The sequence below is a fragment of the Acartia tonsa genome, chromosome 6, assembly GCF_053477335.1.
Source record: "Acartia tonsa isolate MP-2025a chromosome 6, ASM5347733v1, whole genome shotgun sequence".
Lineage (NCBI taxonomy): Eukaryota > Metazoa > Arthropoda > Copepoda > Calanoida > Acartiidae > Acartia > Acartia tonsa.
The window spans coordinates 53,219,540-53,240,606 of record NC_137265.1 but is presented as its reverse complement, the minus strand read 5'-3'; the positions used below and the strand labels follow the sequence as shown (position 1 = coordinate 53,240,606).

The following is a 21,067-nucleotide window of genomic DNA, read 5'->3' as shown; positions in this document are numbered from 1 at the left end:
CTCCTCTCATCCAAATCCGAATACGATTCTAACTGGTCCTGTCCACCCTGCATCTCTGCCTCCCCTACCCCCTTCTCACCCATTTCCCCCCAACAATCAACACCCCCACCTAAATCCCGTGGCCCCAAATTTCCATGCCCTATCTGTTCCTTAGGTGTTACTAAATCCACTGGCTCCTTCCAATGTAACTCCTGCCTCCAATGGGTCCACCCCAAATGTTCCCTCCTTCCATCCTCCACCCACTACTCCCCCTTCTGGATATGCCCCTCCTGTTCCCCCCAAAATTCCCCCCCTCCCTCACCCTCCACACCCAACTCCCCGTCTCCCCCACCTTCCCCAACAGCACCTCCATCACCACCACACCCTCAATCACCCCCGCCCCCTCCTCCCCCCACCCCTGCCCCCCGCAAACCTCCTGGTAAACCTTTCATCCTCCAATTCAACTGTAATGGTCTCCTTACCACCCAAGATGAACTCCACAACCTTATTTCAACCCTTAACATCCCAATTACCTGCCTCCAAGAAACTAAACTCTCCTGCAAATCCAATCCTAAACCCCTCCCTGGCTATAACTTCATCAGGAAGGATCGACAAGACCGACCTGGTGGAGGAATAGCCTTCCTCATTGCCGAAGACATCCCCTTCACACACCTTAACCTCAACCACCTCTCCAATGGCCCCCTTGAGGTTGATGGCATCCAAATTTCCCGCAATGGCTCCCCTCTACAAATCATCAACCTTTACCTCCCCCCACACTCCTCCTGCCCCCCACAATACACCCCTGACTTTAACCTCCTTTTTGAAAATCCAAATGACCTTATCCTAGTCGGTGACTTCAATGCCCACAACCCTGCCTGGAACTCCATTACCCTTGACCAATCTGCCATGAATCGTGGGGAGGCTCTGCTGGAAGCTCTCAATGAGAGCAGCCTTTGCCTCCTCAACGAGGATTCCCCTACCCGCCTTCCCCCCAATGGCCAACCTACCTCCCCTGACCTTTCCTTATGCTCTGCCCACCTTGCCCTTGATTTCTCCTGGCACACCCTTACCACCCTCCGTTCTGATCACCTTCCCATTCTCCTCTCCATTCCCGAAATCACCAGAACCCCCCGCCCTGTCAAAACCTTCCACAACTTCCATAAAGCAGACTGGGACACCTTTACCCTAGAAACTGAAACCCTTTTTGAAGACCTTCCTGACCCTTCCTCCTGCTCCCAAGGTGAAGCCACTTTCCGCCAAATCCTCCAAACTGCCTCCAAACACACTGTTCCTGCTGGCTTCATCAAAAATTCCAACCCTACCCTCCCTCAGTCTGCTAAACCCCTTATCCAGCAAAGAGACTCCTTAAGAGAAACCAACCCCCATGATCCTCAAATTCAAATCCTTAATGACCAAATCTCCTCAATAGTAAACCAACATTCCAACAAAAAATGGCAAGAAACCCTTTCCAAATCCGACCATAGAACAAATCCTTCCAAATTCTGGTCCCTCCTCAAGTCCCTTTCCGGCAAAAACAACTCCCCTCCCTCCAACCAACCCATTTCCTTCAACAACAACAAAGTCCACACCTCCCACCTCCACATTGCCGAATCCTTCACCAGTCAATTCACCTCTGTCTCCCGTCATACTTCCAACCCTTTCTCCAGAAAAATTATCTGTAAAATCCGCCGCCGCAACCACCTCAACAGAAACTTCCAACCTTTTACCCCTGCCCTTGTCCTTGAAGCAATTAAAAATTCCTCCAATTCCTCTGCACTTGGCCCCGACAACCTTAACATCCTTCACCTTAAACACCTTGGTCCAAATGGCATCTCCTACCTCACTAAACTTTTCAACCTCTCCATCTCCGCTGCCAACATCCCTGCCATTTGGAAACTATCCAAAATCATTGCCCTCCTCAAACCTGGTAAACCCCCTGACCTTTCCACCTCCTACCGCCCAATCTCCCTCCTCTGTCCTGCAGCAAAAGTCCTTGAACGCCTACTCCTCCCCTACCTTAAACAATCCCTCTCCACCCACCCCTCACAACACGGCTTTAAACCCCTCCACTCCACCACCTCCTCCCTCCTCAACCTTTCCACCACCATTGCCAATGGCTTCAATCAAAACCTCCCCCCCAGCCGCACAACTGTTGCCTCCATCGACCTTTCCAAAGCATTTGACTGCATTCCCATCCACCTCCTTCTCCAAAAAATCTCCTCCTCCAACCTTCATCCCAACATCATTAGATGGCTATCCTGCTACTTGCGTGGCAGGATGGCTTTCTGTTCCTATCAAAACACCAATGCCTCTCCTAAAATTGTCCACACTGGCGTCCCCCAAGGCTCTGTTATCTCCCCAGTCCTCTTCAACTTCTACATAGCAGATGCCCCCCACATTCCCCCTGCCCACACCTCCTCCTATGCCGACGACCTTAACTCCTTCCACTCCTCCCCTAACATCCCCCAGTCAGTTGAATCCATCAACTCCCACCTCTCCTCAATCGCTGACTGGGCCTCCACCAACGGCCTCTCCATAGCTCCCAACAAATCCACTGTCACCCTCTTCACTTCTGACCGCAAGCACCAATCCAATCTCCATCCTCAAGTCCAAATCAACGGCTCCACCCTTCCCCTTGAGAAAACCCCTAAAATCCTTGGAGTTACCTTTGACACCTTTTTCAATTTCAGTTCCCATGTCTCCACCATTTCCTCAAAAATTTCCTCCCGCCTTAGAATCCTCAAATGTCTGGCTGGCACCAAATGGGGCCACCAGAAGGAGACTCTCCTCACCACCTACAACACCCTCCTCCGCCCCATCACCACTTATGCCTGTCCTGTTTGGTTCCCTAATACCTCCAAAAACAACATTGACAAACTCCAAGTCCTCCAAAACCAAGCCCTCCGCATCTGTACTGGTTCCACTAAAAAATCTCCCATCAGCCACCTCCACCAAGAAACCAAAATCCTACCAGTACGGAACCACCTTTCCCTTCTTTGTTCCCAATACCTGGCCTCCTCCCTCCGCCCCTCCCACCCATCCTTCCACAACGTCACAACCCCCCCTGGCCCTAGATCCAAAAAATCCACCCTTCAATCCATGTTCCTTCCTACTCTCCAACCTTTTCTTTCCCCCGACAACACCCTCCTTCCCACAAACTACAAATCCACAATCTCCAGACTCCACACCTCAGCTGTCACCCAAACCATAAATTCTTACCCCCCTAATCCTGTCCTTAATCAAGCTCCCCCTGACATCAACCCCTCCGAAATCCAACTCCCCAGGCACTACAGAACCATCCTCTCCCAATTAAGATCCAACTATTGTCCTAAACTCCAAAGCTACCTCCATTCCATCAACGCTTCTCTTACCCCCAACTGCCCATCCTGTCCTGTTAATCCTACCCCAGAAACAGTCCAGCACCTCTTTTCATGCCCAAATAATCCTACAAATCTTACTCCTATGGACCTCTGGCAAAATCCCACCCATGTAGCTGCCTTCCTCTCCTCCCATCCAAGTTTCACCAGCCTTCCTCCCCTCCAACGCCCCCCTCCAGAGCCCCCACCATAAGCCCACGCCCCCCCCCCCTCACCCCACTGATGACTACCCGGACCGGAAACTGACTATGAGCAGCCAAAACAACAACAACATGAATTAATGCAATATATTCAGGAAGGGAGAGAACAACAAACTCTAAATTATGCTGGTACCCAAAGTATTTTATCTACGTTTTCTTATTTGTTAGCTTAAAAACTTTAATAGGTTCAAGACTAGAACTTTTCAACAACAAAAAATAAACCTACTAAAGGGGTAATTTTGTTTATCATCATTTATACTCTAAAGAAAAACTTAATGTAACTTAATTTTTTTTTTAATAGAAACCGCCAGTTACCTCCAACTACACACCCAAGAGTGTGGATGAATACATTGACCTTCTGGAGTTCAGCAAGACTGGACAATTATACCTGGCTACCTCTAGTCTTAATAAGAGGTCAGAATTAAATAACATCTAGCAGACAACCAACTCTTTAATTTCACTATCTTTGTCTGTATATGTATGAAAATAAGTGTAATACATATTCTTGAGTTCTATAAGACTGGAATATTATATCTAGCCACCTCTAGTCTTAATAGAGGTAAGTAACATCCAGCAGACAACCAACACTTTCATTTCACAACATTGATTTGTCTGTATGTAAATGGAAATAAGTGTAAATATATATTCTTGAGTTCTATAAGACTGGACAATTATACCTGGCTACCTCGAGTCTTAATAAGAGGTCAGTTACATCCTGCAGATAAACAGCCCTTTCATTTCACGACATTTGTCTGTATGTACTATGTGTATGGAAATAAGTGTAAATATATATCTTGAGTTCAGTAAGACTGGACAATTATACCTGGCTACCTCTAGTCTTAATAAGAGGTCAGTAACATCCAGCAGACAACCAACCCTTTCGTTTAACTATCTTTGTCTGTATTTGTCTGGAAATAAGTGTAAATATATATTCTTGAATTCTATAATACTGGACAATTATACCTGGCTACCTCTAGTCTGAATAAGAGGTCAGTAACATCCAGCAGACAACCAACCCTTTTATTTTACTATCTTTGTCTGTATATGCATGAAAAAATGTGAATTAAGAGTTTTTAAAAAAATTTTAAATAGCACATCTAGATAATTATACCTGCATCAAATGCCTAATTAAATGTAGACTCTTTGTTTACATGACCTTTGATTTCACAATCCTTTTTTAAGTTGAAAAAGAAAGGTTTCTTAAATGGTAATAATAATGATGACAGCACCCATAACAAGCGAAGATGGGTATCTTGTTTAGGAGCTATAAAATTTACGTTTCATCCATTCTGTTTCTTACAGACGGACGTACAGAGATTTTAAAAGATATGTAGACTGAGTTACTTCGCTACAAAAAATTTTGATTTTGTGTTGATATAATAATTCTCATTGTTATCAAATATGACAACTAGTGATTGTAATTTTAATCAATTTAGATCATGGACTGGTGACCTATGGTGGTTTAATTCCCCGGAGGACGCACCAGAGGCAGAGAAAGCGCTCACAGGATACAGAATTGACAGCGGCATTGCACAAGCTAAAGTTATCAATCCAAAACAGGTGGGTGCACAGTGCACACTCAGCAATAAGTATAGTTTATAAACAAACTTTTCTATCAATAATTAAATCTACAGAATGTTAAATTTTGTCTTTCTTATTTGGGGGTATTCATCAATTTATCGTCCATTGTCTTATCACTTAAAATCCCTGAGGGTGGGGGAATGACAAAGATTGCAAAACAGCTGAACTTTCTTAAGCAAATATTTTGGGATTGAATCATATGTTGGTTATTAAATATAAACAAAATATTCATCTGCTAAAAATTCCTCAAATTATAGTGTTTGATTGACCTTCAGGGGTAATAAATCTATTAGTATTATTCTACAGCTTATACCAACAACAAAATTAATTCAGGGGAAAAATCACAAAAAACCCATGCGTGATTTTCAGCATTCGTTGGGGGACAACCATTAGTAGAATTGATGACCTTTATACCTGCCCCCAAATAATATTTTAGATTTATTTCGCTTGTTGGCTATACCTTATTCCTGAATTGTTTTAGCTTGTTCTTGGACTGGACTCTGGAGCGTTGCAGCTAGTGACCATGAGTTCTACTCCCCACGAGACCAGGGACACGATGCAATACTTCTTCGACATGATGCCATCCTACTGTGAGCATGATGACAGGATCACAGACCTAGATACCTGGCCAGAGGATTCTGGGGGTATTGCTGATGGCAGGGCTAACTGTGTCGTTACAGGTAGCAGTTTAACAGAGATTAAAAAAAAATTATCTATCAATTGATAATATACATACATACCGAATGATTAAAAACACAATTAGAGAAAACTTGTTTGTTGAAAAGTTGTGTCATTATTAGTTAAAACCAACCAATCAAAATTCAATTATTTTAAAGTTTTTGACCCGACGAAAGAAGATTATAAAACTTTGGGTAATATTATAATTTACAGTCCAATGTCCCCTCCCTCCCTGTATAAGAACTAGAAAGTTTGAAACCTTTAATCTTGGTCATTCATTTGTAGCAATCACAGAGATCCAACCCATTAATTGCATGATAATTAAAGTTCTGACTGTTGCTTAAAAAGAATTGTATCTGTTAACAGGCGAAGGCATTCATCCTATAAGTGTCATATACATGTTCATTGTTCAAAGTATTTTATGTAAATTAATTTTGGTAATATCCTCTTAGAATTTTTTTTTTAATTTTCAAAATTAAAAAAAAATTTCTAAGAGGATAACGCCTTAATTTTTACCCTCTTCTTACCCATTTCCCTTCAGCCACCTAAAAAAAAAACAAGTTTTACGGCGACTCTACGCCAACAAGATATTAAATTTTCGGAAATTATAAATCAAGTTAATTGGCGCTCACATCCTATTTCTCTTATTCTTTAATCTTAATCTTATTTTGCAGGTGGTATGGACGGACGGGTAATTGTGTGGGATACAAATATGGGCATCACAAATATGTTTACCCAAGTTCATCCGGCAGGTTAGTAAATTAAATCTTGTGTTGGAATCGTCCTAGTGCTTTTAAATCTTATCATATTTTCATATTACGATATAAGGTGTAGCAACTTTATAATCATAACTAGAAAGTGCTAACGTCATTTGAAATAGTTTTCCACCAGATTTTTTACACTTTTCTAATAACCTTATGATAAAAAAAACTGATTTACAGTACGATTAAGCAAAGGGGGGGGGGGGGGTTTTAATGCAACCATCTCGTAATCAGTGAGCAAATGGCACTTAGAATTCGAATTTCGATCTGAAATTTTGCATGAGTAATCCTTGATAGGTCTATTTTCCCTAAATTGAACAAAAAGTTGGAAAAGTAACGGCTGGCGGCTGGCAGCTCAGCCGTTTAGCCGTTTTTTTTCCTATTTTTAGGGCAAATTCATCATTAATTACGTAGGAATCAACTTTTTAAAACATATTTCTGGTTTAATTCATGTTAAATGATAACAATAACCATTTTTTAAAATTTTTAGTACCAGCTGCTAAACGGCTAAAACCGGCTGAAAACGGCTGGGAGCCGCCAAGAGTATAAAGGGTATTTAGCACAATGCAGCAAATGTACGGTTTTTTGGACATTTTAACTATGTTTACTAAAAGCTTTATAAATCGATCAATTCTTGGGATAAATCAATGCAGAATACCAATTTAGAATCGTCAATGCAATGAGAAAACAGTAGATCCATTTTTTGAATTAGCTAATTATGAATTTTATTATTTTTTCAACGTCAAAACATAGCCTAAAATAAATTATAAAATTTAGTTTAAGTTTACCCTTTTAATAAAGTAACAGGATCTGTGTGCGTCAGTGTGTGTACTGTAGGGTCTCGCAAATCGCTGAACTGATATTATTATCCTTTACAATGTTACGTAGCTTCACACAGATCCTGGGAAGGTTTAAAACTATTTGGGGGGAGGGGGGGGGGGACCATCACCCTCACAAGAGAAATCACCCCTATAAAAAAAAATACTCATCCCCCCCCATTTTCTTCAGATTTGAATTTTAAAAACTAAAATAAAAATGGGATGGGTCAAATTCATCACCCCTCCCCACTATCTTAAGTGCCACATAGCCGCTATAAATAAAACAGAATTGTTTAGTCTAGCGGTTTGTACCACAACTATTCAACTGGGAGTTGTCAGTAGGTCTATCTGTCTCTAAAAGATAAGCAGTAGAATAATTATACTTCGTTGTTTGATGTAAATTTTAAATCTTAATAACTTAGAATTATCTTAGAAATCTCTATATAAAAGTGTCAAACTTGTTGATTTATCAATAAACTTCCCAAGCAATGACTTTCTTTTATTGGTCTGGTACTTATGACTTTATCATTCTTGCTAATTAATATGCAATACATTAAAATATATTTTAAAAATCTAAAATTAAATGTTAACAACCCTTTATAAGTAAGTTAAAAAATTGTTTGCCTGCCTGTATTTAGAGAGATCGCTAAATGGTCATGCAGCTTCTTAATGTCAGTCTAAAGTTTAAAATATTATGTGTATACTGCGTCACCCTACCAAGATAAACCGTCCTTGAAAAAATAACCCTTTACCCAAGTTTTAAATTTAAAACAAAACTAAGGAGAAGTCTTGGCATTCCCTCTTCTCTAGGCGACTAGAATGATAAAAAAAATTGAAAATTTCCATATGTAGAAAGCAATAAAAATTTTAAAGAATTGGACCAACAGATGAACAAATGAGTTACAGTGTAGATGCACCATAAAGGTTAGAGTCAAGGTTTCATCATAAAAAAATTCTCCAATCTATACACATACACAACTAAAGAGATTAATTTCATCCTTATGTCCATGATAGAACATCAAATCTAAAGAAGCAAGGTAATAGTATTTTTCACAGAGAATTTCCATGACTCTCTGAGCATTCTTGACGGACTAAGTGAGATATATAAATGATGCTTATATAATTGTTATGGGAAATGTTAAAACGTAGACCAATTTTCTATCTTAAATAGCACCTAAGAAAAATATTTGACATTTGAAATTATAAGAGTATCTTCGCTAATAAGATTGTAAATGATTTTTTTATAATGAAAACCAAACTTTTCTTTTTAAATCGTTGCGGGTATAATATTAATTACCCTTCTCTTTCAATAAAGGGGACAAAAACATTTCCTTTTGTATTTTTATTGTTCTTGTATAAAGAAATAGGGTTATTTATGTTGGTTTCCCTTTGCTACGCTAAATATAACTGCTAAGATAAATTGACGAATGCTTTGATAAAGTCAAATATTACACACTTTCTCACTAAGTAGGGACTGTATACAAATGTGAATATACGAAAAAAAGCCGCTTGGGTAAACATTGGACCCACTTTTTTATGATTATTATAATCTTGCTAAATTATAAATGTATGTGGGAAGGTTACCCAAGCGGCTTTTTTTGAGAAATAACCTAATGAACATAAATTAAACGTAAAAATGAAACGTATGAAAAAACAATTATTTTAGAAAAAATGCCTTTAATTCATAATAATGATATAAAAACTATAACTTTTCAGGTTTTTTATTTAGTACTAACATTGCCATGACGGATTTTAACAATTAAAAGCGACTAGAAAATTAATCTATATGTTAAAACATTGCTCAATTGACATAAGGTCGAAATTTTTAACTTCCTTGAATTGAGATAATTTCTTGTTTAGGTAGCCAACTTCAACGAGCTGGTGTGGTAATACGACACCCAGACGGACAGGCCGTTTACAGAGTTGCTTCGCTGTGACTTATGATAACAAACTCCCTGCACTAATCTTATTATATCACCATCTATCTCATGACCGCTGTTGACCCCGCAACCCAGCGGTCAAACTGGCCTGCCTAAATGTGGGGAGGGGACTCAAACATGCAACTATCACGCGTCCCTCACGCGCTTATATAACCGGGAGGCGCTGCCTCCCCTTTTACCACCGCTGCCCCCACAGCCTGTCTACCGCCGGGAGCTAAGCCCTAGCGTCCCACACCCCCTTCAAACCTAACCATTGTTATAATCTGTTGTATATATATAGTAAACATAGCTTGTAAATATTATTCAGTTTAAATATATAATTTCTGTATGATTGAATCCTGCTTGTTTGTTTGGTAGAATAATTAAAGGCTAGGGCTCGTTGAATCCGAACTCGTTACCCCGTGGGCCGAGAACGCTCGGCTTACCAGAACTTGGTGTCAGCGTGTTTCAATCGAGCCTTACAGAAACTAGCCTATTCTACCTCTGATTGGACCCTTTGGCAAGTAAGGGGACAATCAGCCGCCAACTGAGAAGCCAACTGACCCGTGAGACGGCCTTTTTAGGTCGAATTTCCATCATTTTGAACGCAATATGTGGGCCTCTGGCCTACGGCAAGCAGATTTAGCCTGCTAAAAGCGCCAGTTAAGACGCTTTTTCCGTGCCGTGTAGGAGTAGCGCTAGGTGCGCAGCCACGGCAATCGGATAATTTAGCTCAGACGGCTACAGAACTGAGTCTAAATTGACAAGTGTAGCTGGGACAAGCCCCAGGACACCCAGGCCAAACCTACGAGACAGACAGCTGGGTGCTGGTCTCCTTAAGAAGGCAATGTGTGGCTGCGAAGCTTCAGCACACAAGTAAGCCCTACCACTGCGACGGATAGCAGATTTTGAGCCACAGGCACGGCAGGACGGGACATTCCCTGCCGCTGCCTCCCAGGATTCGAACCCGAGGCGTTGCAGGACGGGCCATTCCCTGCCGCCATTTTCGGGATTCGAACCAGCGGCGCTGTAGGACGGGTCATTCCCTACCGCCGTCACCCCTCTGAACCTTGCAGGACGGACATTCCCTGCTGCCAGTGCTTCCAGAATCACACCTAGAGCTCCTAGTGATAACAACACATAAGTGTGTGTAAATGTCAACCAAGTGATAAAAATAAATATAAATTGTTGACCCAGTGATAATTAACAAGCTCTAGTGATTCGAAGCTACAGTCTAAGCCACCATGGTAAGCGATACCACCATAGCTGCGGTTCGGCCACCACCGAAGTTTCTGCCAACCCCAGCCGAACGAGAGGCCCCCTTGTCTCAAGGGCAGGACCTCCACTTCCCCTGCCATGTCAGGGTGCGGTTTCCTACTCCTGACCCTGCCCAGCACGTACAGGTTGATGCCATGATCGATTCTGGCAACCGTGTACCAGGGTCTGCTGTAATTTCTGAGCACCTCATGCACGCGATGGGCGTGCAACGCATGTTGATTCCGGACAACACCCAAATCCTGACTGCTAACGAGGAAGGCCAGCCCCTCCAGGTAATAGGAAAATTAAAAGAGTTATATATGGCAGTCTCACACACCCTTATACTCCATCTATACCACGTGACTGTGGTCCGGAACCTCTCACACCCTCTGAACCTAGGAGGGTATTTTCTCAAGGAGTTCGGAACTAGGCTCTGTTTCGACATGCAACCACCTTGCTTGTGGGTGCGTGGGGAGTTTATCCCACTCCGTGGCGTCCCCATTGACCGGGAGACAGCCGAGAGAGAGCTAAGTTATGAGGGGCCTCTGCCAGGCCCCCTGCCCGAGCAGCCGCGTGTGGTTGAGAAAGGCACACACTGGGTGGACGCTGAGCTCAACGCACACAAGGGAGCTAACCTGCTAGCCATGGGGTTGCCCCCAGTGCCCAAGGTGCCGAGGGAGAGCCTGCCAACAACGTTCCCTGAGATTGCCAGCCCTCCAGAACCAATCTTCTCCGCCGACACCTTTATCAACGGCCAGCCGTGTCCACCTGGCCCCCTCTACCTGGGACCTCCAGCCAGTCCACCAGCCAAGCCCGAGTCCAGACCCGTCAAGTCGCGGTCTGATGTACCCGGGGCCACACTCAACTCTCAGGCCTCAGCCTCTCCCGGCGCCGTGCCCATCAAGTCGTGGCCGGCTGCCTCCGGAACCATGCATGGCTCCGCTACCTCAGCCTCTCCGAGCGCCGAGCCCGTCAAGTCGCGGCCGGACGCCCACGGAGCCAAGGCTGGACCCAGCACTTTGGCCTCTCCCAGCGCCGAGCCCGTCAAATCGTGGCCGGACGCCCTCGGAGCCACCCCTGGCTCCGACACGTCAGCCCCTCCAGAAGCCGAGCCCGTCAAGTCGCGGCCGGTGGGTCCCGGAGCCAAAGCTGACCCCGCACCAGCCACGTATAGGCTAAGCGCTGTCACTCCAACTGATGGCCAGCCACCCCAGCTCCGCACAGCCAAGCGGGTGGTCCTGCCTGGCCGCGGGGTCATGGCGGTCCCTGTTGAGCTAGTAGGCCATCGCACCAAGGATGCCATCCAACTAGCTGCCCCAGAACAGAGGTTTGGGGAGGATCTTGTTATCCCAGAGGGCCTGTATGCCCACAGGCCTGGCTCCGCCACTGTGTTTAGAGTACTGGTGGTAAATGAAGGGGAGATGCCCCTCTTGCTGGATGCTGGCCTCCCAGTGGCTGGGGAGCTGGTCAAACCTGACATTCTAGAGGTCTCTGATACGCCTCCCCCGCGTCTCCACTCGTTCCAAGAACCTGCTGAGCCTCCAGAAATGCAGGAATTGTGGGAGGCCCTGGAGATGGAAGACAATGAGTTCCTACGCAAGGACCCCTTGCTCAAGAAGGAGGTCTGGACTATGTTGTCAGAATACAGAGACGTCTTTTCCAATTCTACCCCCGGCTGCACAGATGTGGTTGAGTTGCAGCTGCGCCTCAAGCCAGGGACCCAGCCGATCCGCCAGAGATTTAGGGATCTGAACCCGCGGCAAGAGGCTGAACTGGAGAAACAACTGGACACCTGGCTACAGGAGGGAGTCATAGAGCCGTCAGACTCCGCCTGGAGCAGCCCCCTGGTGCCCATCAAGAAGAAGGACGGGAGCACCCGCTGGGCCGTCGCCTACAGAGCCCTCAACAAGTGCCTGGAACTGGACAGCTACCCCCTGCCTAGGATCCAGCAGTTGGTAGAACGAGCTGGCGGGCACCGTGTCTACAGTGCTCTAGACGCGGTGGCCGCATACTACACCATCCGTGTGTCCGAGGACAGCCGGCCCTGCACCGCCTTCACCACCCCCAGGGGCTTGTATCAATGGAAAAGGATGCCCTTTGGCCTGGCTACGGCACCGTCTGTCTATTCCAGGTTTATTGCAGGGGTCCTAAACCCACTAGGCACAGCCAACCTCCAGTCATACCTTGACGACGTCCTGACTTTCCACCAGGATACCTGGGCCCACCTGGCCAGGCTCCGAGAGGTCTTGGAAGCCCACCGCAGGGGAGGGATCCGCCTCAAGCCAGCCAAGACCAAGCTGTTCCGATCCAAGGTGGATTATCTGGGCCACACCCTCAGCCGTGAGGGGATAGCCATGCAGGAGGACTATATTGACCGTATCCTGGACTGGCCAGCCCCCAGCACCCCCAAGGATTTGCTGGCGCTGCTGGGGTTCTTTGGATACTACCGCCTGTTCATCCCAGAGTATGCAGACCTCACCTACGAGATGAATCGGCAGAAGACGGCCAAGACCCTAACCTGGACGCCTGAGATGGAAGCCCAGCTGCTGCAACTCAAGGACAAGTTCCGCAAGGCCCCCATCCGAGCGCCGCCCAGGTTTGATTTGCCAGCGGTGTTCCAGCTCACCACAGACTTCAGCAGCCGCGCCATCTCTGCCATACTGAGTCAATGTCAGGATGGCAAGGAGAGGCTGATTGCCGCCGTGGGGCGCAAGACAACCGACCCTGAGACGTGCTACCCGTCCTGGAAGGGAGAGATGGCCGCCATTATGTATGGGATCCGAAAATTCCACGGCATCTTGTCCTACCGCAGCTTCCAGATCAACACTGATTCCTCAGCCTTGCTACAGATGAAATCACTGAACACCTCCACAGGGATGGTGGCCCGCTGGCAGGAGGAGCTAGCGGCCTTAGATTTTACCGTCTGCCACCGGCCTGGCACCCAGAATACCAACGCCGACGCCCTCAGCCGCCGGGAAGATGCCAACATGCCAATGGCTAGCGCCGAAGAATTAGCAGAGCAGGCTGAGTATATCCACAACCTTTGCCAGCTAGGGGAGTCCGCAGCTAGCCGGCCCCCTGCCGCCCGACTGGATCCAGCTAGAGTATTAGAGGCCCAGACACAGGACCCCCTTCTGCTCCGTGTCCGCCAATGGGTGGCTGATGGCAAAGCCCCAACTAAGGCTGAGCTGCGTGGCAAGGAACGAGACGAGCAGCAGTACGCCAGCCGCTTCCCAGCCCTGGGGCTTGACGAGCATGGCTGCCTCACCACCACTGACCAGACCCTGACAGGGGAGAGGACAAGATACCTGCTGCCTTCGGCCCTCCAGCAGGACGCGTTCTTTCTAGCCCATGGGACCCCCATGGCTGGGCACTTTGGGATGGACGCGACTATCGCCCGCGTTGCCATGCACTTCTGGTGGCCCAACCTGGCCCGTGACATCCGTCTGATGGTACAAACTTGCCCTGAGTGTGTCCAGAAGGTTACCAAGGAGAGACTGAAGCAAGGGATCCACGTGCCCTCCCGCCAGGGGTATCCACAGCAAGTCCTATTTATCGACCTGGTGGGGCCACTGCCAGAGACCCCAGCTGGGAACCGCTATATCCTCACCTGCCAAGATGGGTTCAGCCGGTTTGTCAGCCTCTACGCCATCCCCAACAAGCGCACTCTCACGGTGGCTGAGACCCTGTTGCACCGCCACCTGGCCACGTTCGGATGCCCCCTGAAGATCCATTACGACAATGGAATGGAATTTACCGGCCAGGTATTCCAGGAACTGGCCTCCAGGCTTGAGATTGGCCTGACACATCCACCACCCTACAACCCGCAGTCCAACCGAGTGGAGAGGTTTCATAGGACGCTCAACACAGGCATGCGCCTGTTCCTAGACAGAGACGATAACAACTGGGAGCCCCACCTGCCTGCCATCGCCTTCGCATACAACACCAAGGCCTGCAGATCCACTGGCGTGACCCCGTTCCTGGCCTTCTTTGGGAGAGAGGCCAAACTTCCGGTGGACATGGTACTACGGCTGCCAGAGACCGAATATGCTTCAGTTCCAGCCAACGTCCAAGCTCTCTTGCAGCGCTACTATGCAGTGTATGATGCCATCCAGCAGAAGGAGGAGGGAGCCATCCGGAGGAGCGCGGCAGCTTACGAAGGCACGGCCAAGTATGAGGTTGGAGACTTGGTCTGGTACCTGGCCCCCCGCCTGGTGCCAGGGAAGGCAGCCAAGATTACCAAGAGATGGACTGGCCCCTGGAAAGTAGTGAGGCAAGCTACAGAAGTCCATTATGTCATCAAACCTGCCTCTCCAGTAGCCAGGATCTCAGAAGTTACCGCGCATGTAGGCCGACTGCGCAAATACACTGGAGATGTGACTGCCCACCAGATCCCAGCAGACATCCAAGTTGATATGGACTGCGACGAGGATGCCACCGAGCTGCCAGTTGGAGCGGCGGCGCCCGCAGCTAGCGACCCAGGACAGCTCCCAGTGCACCAGCCAGCCGCAGCCGCCCCACAGCCTAGCGGCCAGGATCGTGACCCAGTAGAGGAGAACCTGCAGGAGCAGCCCAACGAACCACCGCCGCCGCCGCCCGCTCCAGAGCCACCCAGAGATGCCATCTGGAATCCTGACGCGGACATGGAGAACCTGCCAGCCAGCAGCGAGCCTGTAGGAGAAGAACCAGCCACTGCGATGGAAGAGGCCGCCCCAGAAGACGAAGCTGAAGCCATGTGCCCCCTGTTGATGACAGCCATCCCCATCCGGGTAGGAGCTAGGAGACCAAGCAACCTGAATCAAGCAGGCGCCCCCATGGAGTTCTATGCGCCCTTTGCCATCGTCATTCCCCCCTTAGGAACCACCAGAGTCCGCCTAGGCCTCCGTGTCCAGTTACCAGCCGAGGCAGAGCTAATCCTGCAGACGAGGCAAAATTTCCAGCGGCGGGGCTTGGCCGTCGCCAACCCACGCCTAGAAGCCAACCAGGAGCTGACAATGCTGATAACCAACCACAGTCAGACCGAGCAACGAGTGTCCCAGGGAGCCTGTGTAGCCCGAGCTGTCCTCCATCGAGCTGTGCCCCAAGAACTGCCTGTCCTGCGCAGGCATAGGCTGTCGTATCCCCAGGTTCAAGGCCTGGTGGCTCAGGAGCCACGCAACCCTTGAAGGGGAGGTTGTGGTAATACGACACCCAGACGGACAGGCCCTTTACAGAGTTGCTTCGCTGTGACTTATGATAACAAACCCCCTGCACTAATCTTATTATATCACCATCTATCTCATGACCGCTGTTGACCCCGCAACCCAGCGGTCAAACTGGCCTGCCTAAATGTGGGGAGGGGACTCAAACATGCAACTATCACGCATCCCTCACGCGCTTATATAACCGGGAGGCGCTGCCTCCCCTTTTACCACCGCTGCCCCCACAGCCTGTCTACCGCCGGGAGCTAAGCCCTAGCGTCCCACACCCCCTTCAAACCTAACCATTGTTATAATCTGTTGTATATATATAGTAAACATAGCTTGTAAATATTATTCAGTTTAAATATATAATTTCTGTATGATTGAATCCTGCTTGTTTGTTTGGTAGAATAATTAAAGGCTAGGGCTCGTTGAATCCGAACTCGTTACCCCGTGGGCCGAGAACGCTCGGCTTACCAGACTGGTACTCAGTCAATTTTAAATATTTTCTAAAAATTTCAACTGCTAGTTTCATCATTATGCTCATATTATATATTAATTAAAAGATAAGGCTCATATTCGATGGTTAAAAAATTTGAAATGTCCAGCTTTGCTGCACTGTGGATAGGGCTTGTGACATGTCTAGGGGTAGGTTTCTATGGGTGCTGAGCTCAAAAATGCTACTAAAAATAGTGACGGCCAATCCATATGGCAGCTGGGTAACAGCTGCAGCTCAGCTGCGAGCGGCCAAGAGTAGAATGATTAGATAGGGCTTGTGACGTGTCTAGAGGTAGGTTTTTATAGGTGCTGAGCTCAAAAATGCTAACAAAAATAGTGGAGCCAACCACATGGCAGCTGGGTAATGGACGCAGCTTAGCTGGGTAACGGCCGCAGCTCAGACGAGATAGGCCAAGAGTAGAATGAGTACATGAGGCATGTGACGTGTCCAGGATTAAGTTTTTATGGGTGCTGAACTCAAAAATGCTTTTCAAAATAGTTTCGGCCAATCCCTATGGCAGTTAAGTAATAGCTGCTGCTCAGCTGCGAGTGGCTAAGAGTAGAATGATTAGATAGGGCTTGTGACGTGTCTAGAGGTAGGTTTTTATGGGTGCTGAGCTCAAAAATGGTACCAAAAATAGTGGCAGCCCATCCATATGGCAGCTGGGTAACGGCTGCAGCCCAGCTGCGAGTGGCCAAGAGTAGAATGAGTAGATAAGGCTTGTGATGTGTCTAGGGGTAGGTTTTCATGGGTGCTGAGCTCAAAAATGGTACCAAAAATAGTGGCGACCCATCCACATTGCAGCTGGGTAACAGCTGCAGCTCAGCTGCGCGCCACCAAGAGTATAATGAGTAGATAGAGCTTGTGACGTGTCTTGGGGTAGGTTTTTATGGGTGTTGAGCTCAAATATGCTACTAAAAATAGTGGCGACCAATCCATATATGGCAGCTGAGTAACAGCTACAGCTCAGCTAGGAGCGGCCAAGAGTAGATAGAGCTTGTGATGTGTCTTAGGGTAGGTTTTTATGAGTGCTGAGCTCAAAATGCTACCAAAAATAGTGGTGACCCATCCATGTGGCAGCTGGGTAACGGCGGCAGCTCAGCTGGGAGCGGCCGAAAGTAGAATGAGTACATAGGGCTTGTGACGTGTCCAGGGGTAGGTATTTATGAGTGCTGAGCTCAAAAATACTACCAATAATAGTGGCGGCTCATCCATATGGCAGCTGGGTAACAGCTACAGCCCACAAGCCCTATCTGCTCATTCTACTCTTAGCCTCCCCCAGCTGAGCTGCAGCCGTTACCCAGCTGCCATATGGATGGGTCGCCACTATTTTTGGGAGCATTTTTGAGCTCAGTACCCATAAAAACTTACCCTAAGACACGTCACAAGCCCTATGTACTCATTTTACTCTTGGCTGCTCCCATCTAAGCAGCAGCTGTTACCCAGCTGCCATATGTATTGGCCGTCACTATTTTTGGTACCATTTTTGAGCTCAGCACCCATAAAAACCTACCCCTAGACACGTCACAAGCCCTATCTAATCATTCTACTCTTGGCCGCTCGCAGCTGAGCAGCAGCTATAACTCAACTGCCACATGGATTGGCCATCACTATTTTTGGTAGTATTTTTGAGCTCAGCACCCATAAAAACCTAACCCTGGACATGTCCCATGCCTTATGTACGCATTTTACTCTTGGCCTCTCCCAGCTGAGCTGCCGCCGTTACCCAGCTGCCACATTAATGGGCCGCCACTATTTTTGATAGCATTTTTGAGCTCAGCACCCATAAAAACCTACCCCTAGACACGTCACAAGCCCTATCTGCTCATTCTACTCTTGGCCGCTCGCAGCTGAGCTGCAGCTGTTACCCAGCTGCCATATGGATTGGCCGTCACTATTTTTAGTAGTATTTTTGAGCTCAGCACCCATAAAAACCTACCCCTAGACATGTCACAAGCCCTATCTACTCTTCATACTCTTGGCCGCTCCCAGCCGTTTTCAGCCGGTTCTAGCCGTTTAGCAGCTGGTACTAGAAATTTAAAAATGGTTATTGCTATCATTTAATACCTATGAATTAAACCAAAACTATGTTTTAAAAAGTTGATTCCTACGTAAATAATGATGAATTTGCCCAAAAAATAGGCCAAAAGCGGCTAAACGGCTGAGCTGCAGCCGCCAGCCGTTACTTTTCCAACTTTTTGTTCGATTTAGGGAAAAAAGACCTACCAAGGATTACCCATGCAAAATTTCAGCTCGAAGTTCGAATTCTAAGTGCCATTTGCTCACTGATTACGAGATGGTTGCATTAAAAACCCCCCCTTATTATAAGCGAAACATCCCTATAATCATGTCTTAAAATTCAAGTATGTTGTGTATTGTAGTGTATCCTGGTATTTAAGTATTTTCTCTATGTAGATTATTTTTAAAAATTGAATACTTATATTGTTTCCTTATATTTATCACTGTTTGTCTGCAGGGAGTAAGGGAGGGGACAATGGGCAATTAATTCAATTTAAGAGGGTTCGCTGAAAAGCAATGAAAACCAGATTTATCAAAATTGTAAAGGGATCATGGTAACCTAATTTAGAACAAAATTAGTTCTAAGAAAAAAATCATTTACTTGAAAATTAAATTATCAACACATCACAAAGTAGTAAACATTCTGTAATTAATCACTAGAAAAATCTTGTTTAGAACTACCTCAACCCTTCTGATATATTTATAACTGACCCTTAAATTCAAGCGGTTCTTAGATTATTTTATACATAAATATCACAGTAGAGTTTCTATACATGAAAAGACATTTTCTTGGGGAAAAATATTTGTTAAAACCAGCGATAAATAACAAACTTTTCTGTCTGCATATTCAAAACTAGCTCAGCTAGTTAGCGGGGCATTGATGCGCAAGTCCCCAAAATCAGTAAGAATCTGCTGTATTCGTGCACATTCCCTTTAAGCCAGTCCCAAAAGTCTGAGACTCCTTAAAAATTGAATATTCGATCCATTGTCCCCTCCCTTACTCCCTGGTTTGTCCGTCACATTTTATCATCGGGTTTAATATGTGTTTTCATCCTTATTTTTTGATTAGGTGTAACGGCTGTGGCTTGTAACAAAGAGGACAATAATGTTTTTGCTACGGTTGGTTTAGATGGAAAAGTAAAGGTAGATGTTTTTCTTAATTGTTAAATTGTTTTTTAAAAGTTTTAAGTAGAGGGAGAAGAGCCTACTTTATCTCATTAGTTTTCTTTAATTTTTTGTGTACTATCATTAAATATTGATTGGTTTGTTCCAAAAATGGGGTGTCCAAACTTTTCAACCAATAATTTAATCTACAGAAGGGTAGGTCATTTTGTTTATTATCATATGTGTATATATATGTACGTCAATTGTCTTATCCCTTAGGTAGGATCCTTAAAAATCTCAAGTTGAAAAATGAGATACAACCAAAGTAAAATAACATAATTTTCTATTCTAATTTAATTTGTTTAAGGCCTGGAACCTGAGAAATATAAAATCGTGTGTAACAGTTTACTGTGACGAGATGGAACCTGCGGGTACAGTTTCCTGGGTGCCTGGACAGACAGGTGTCCTCCTGGTAGCCTCCAGAACAGGTAATTATAGTTTCCTGGGTACCTGGACAGACAGGTGTCCTCCTAATAGCCTTCAGAACAGGTAATTTTAGTTTCCTAGGTGCCTGGACAGACAGGTGTCCTCCTAGTAGCCTCCAGAACAGTTAATTTTAGTTTCCTAGGTACCTGGACACTGTGTCCTCCTAGTAGCCTCCAGAACAGGTAATTATAGATTTCTGGGTACCTGGACAGACAGGTGTCCTCCTGGTAGCCTCCAGAACAGGTAATTATAGTTTCCTGGGTACCTGGACAGACAGGTGTCCTCCTAGTAGCCTCCAGAACAGGTAATTATAGTTTGCTAGGTGCCTTGACAGACAGGTGTCCTCCTAGTAGCCTCCAGAACAGGTAATTTTAGTTTCCTAGGTACCTGGACACTGTGTCCTCCTAGTAGCCTCCAGAACAGGTAATTATAGTTTCCTGGGTACCTGGACAGACAGGTGTCCTCCTGGTAGCCTCCAGAACTCCAGAACAGGTAATTAAAGTTCACAATATTCTAGTATAAAAAAATGTTATTTCATCTGTTCAATGAAAAGATTAACAAGATTGAGTTCTCCATTTCATGGATGCTTTTTTATTTTCTGTAATCGTCCGTGTCCAGGAATCAATTCACACAGACGTACTCATGGTGACGAATAAAGACTAAGGAAAAATAATACTGATGTTAATCAAAGCTAAAAAATGTAGGCATCATAAGGAATGGAGGAAAAATTATAAATATATTATAACCCCTTCTACAGATAAAAAAAAAACAACAATAGAATGGGATATTGTGCTTTTAGAACTTTGGGGACAAGTACAACTAAAGGTTCATGGTCCCTTCGGGCTTAAATTCCTTAAACATGCCCTGACAGTTTCGCCATTCATTGTATTGATTATATTCTATAAAGTTCTTGTTGCAGGGAAAATATTCTTACTGAACACAGAAACCAAGACAACTAGTGCTCATTTTCAACTTATGGACAGAGAAATTAAAAATATCAGGTGATATATAATCATTATTATTAGTAGTAGTAGCGTAGCTACTTTATAGTTAGGGTTTGTCCGTCCGTACGTCCGGCTGATATAGAAACCAAGACAACTAGTGCTCATTTTCAACTTATGGACAGAGAAATTAAAAATATCAGGTAATATATAATCAATATTTTTAGTTGCAGCGCAGCTACTTTATAGTTAGGTAATGTCCGTTTGA

The 21,067-nt window shown here is 45.8% G+C and overlaps 1 protein-coding gene across 6 annotated transcripts in view; it reads left to right on the top strand.

The window, feature by feature from the left end:
* The window catches only part of LOC145322930 (methylosome protein WDR77-like), a 30,421-nt gene that overhangs the window by 766 nt on the left and 8,588 nt on the right, over positions 1–21,067 (top strand). For 4 of the 6 annotated variants that reach the window (XR_013880838.1, XR_013880840.1, XR_013880839.1 and 1 more), the window contains exons 2-8: positions 3,858–3,970; positions 4,993–5,116; positions 5,619–5,817; positions 6,490–6,567; positions 19,338–19,411; positions 19,740–19,860; positions 20,778–20,859. Coding sequence is in view for 3 of the 6 variants with exons in the window: in XM_080165293.1 (XP_080021419.1) it covers positions 3,858–3,970; positions 4,993–5,116; positions 5,619–5,817; positions 6,490–6,567; positions 19,338–19,411; positions 19,740–19,860; positions 20,778–20,859 (791 nt within the window). In the remaining 3 variants the exon portion in view is untranslated. Of the gene's footprint in view, positions 1–3,857; positions 3,971–4,992; positions 5,117–5,618; positions 5,818–6,489; positions 6,568–19,337; positions 19,412–19,739; positions 19,861–20,135; positions 20,163–20,196; positions 20,224–20,777; positions 20,860–21,067 lie in introns of all 6 variants that reach the window. The other 2 variants (XM_080165296.1, XM_080165295.1) reach the window with 2 other exon arrangements.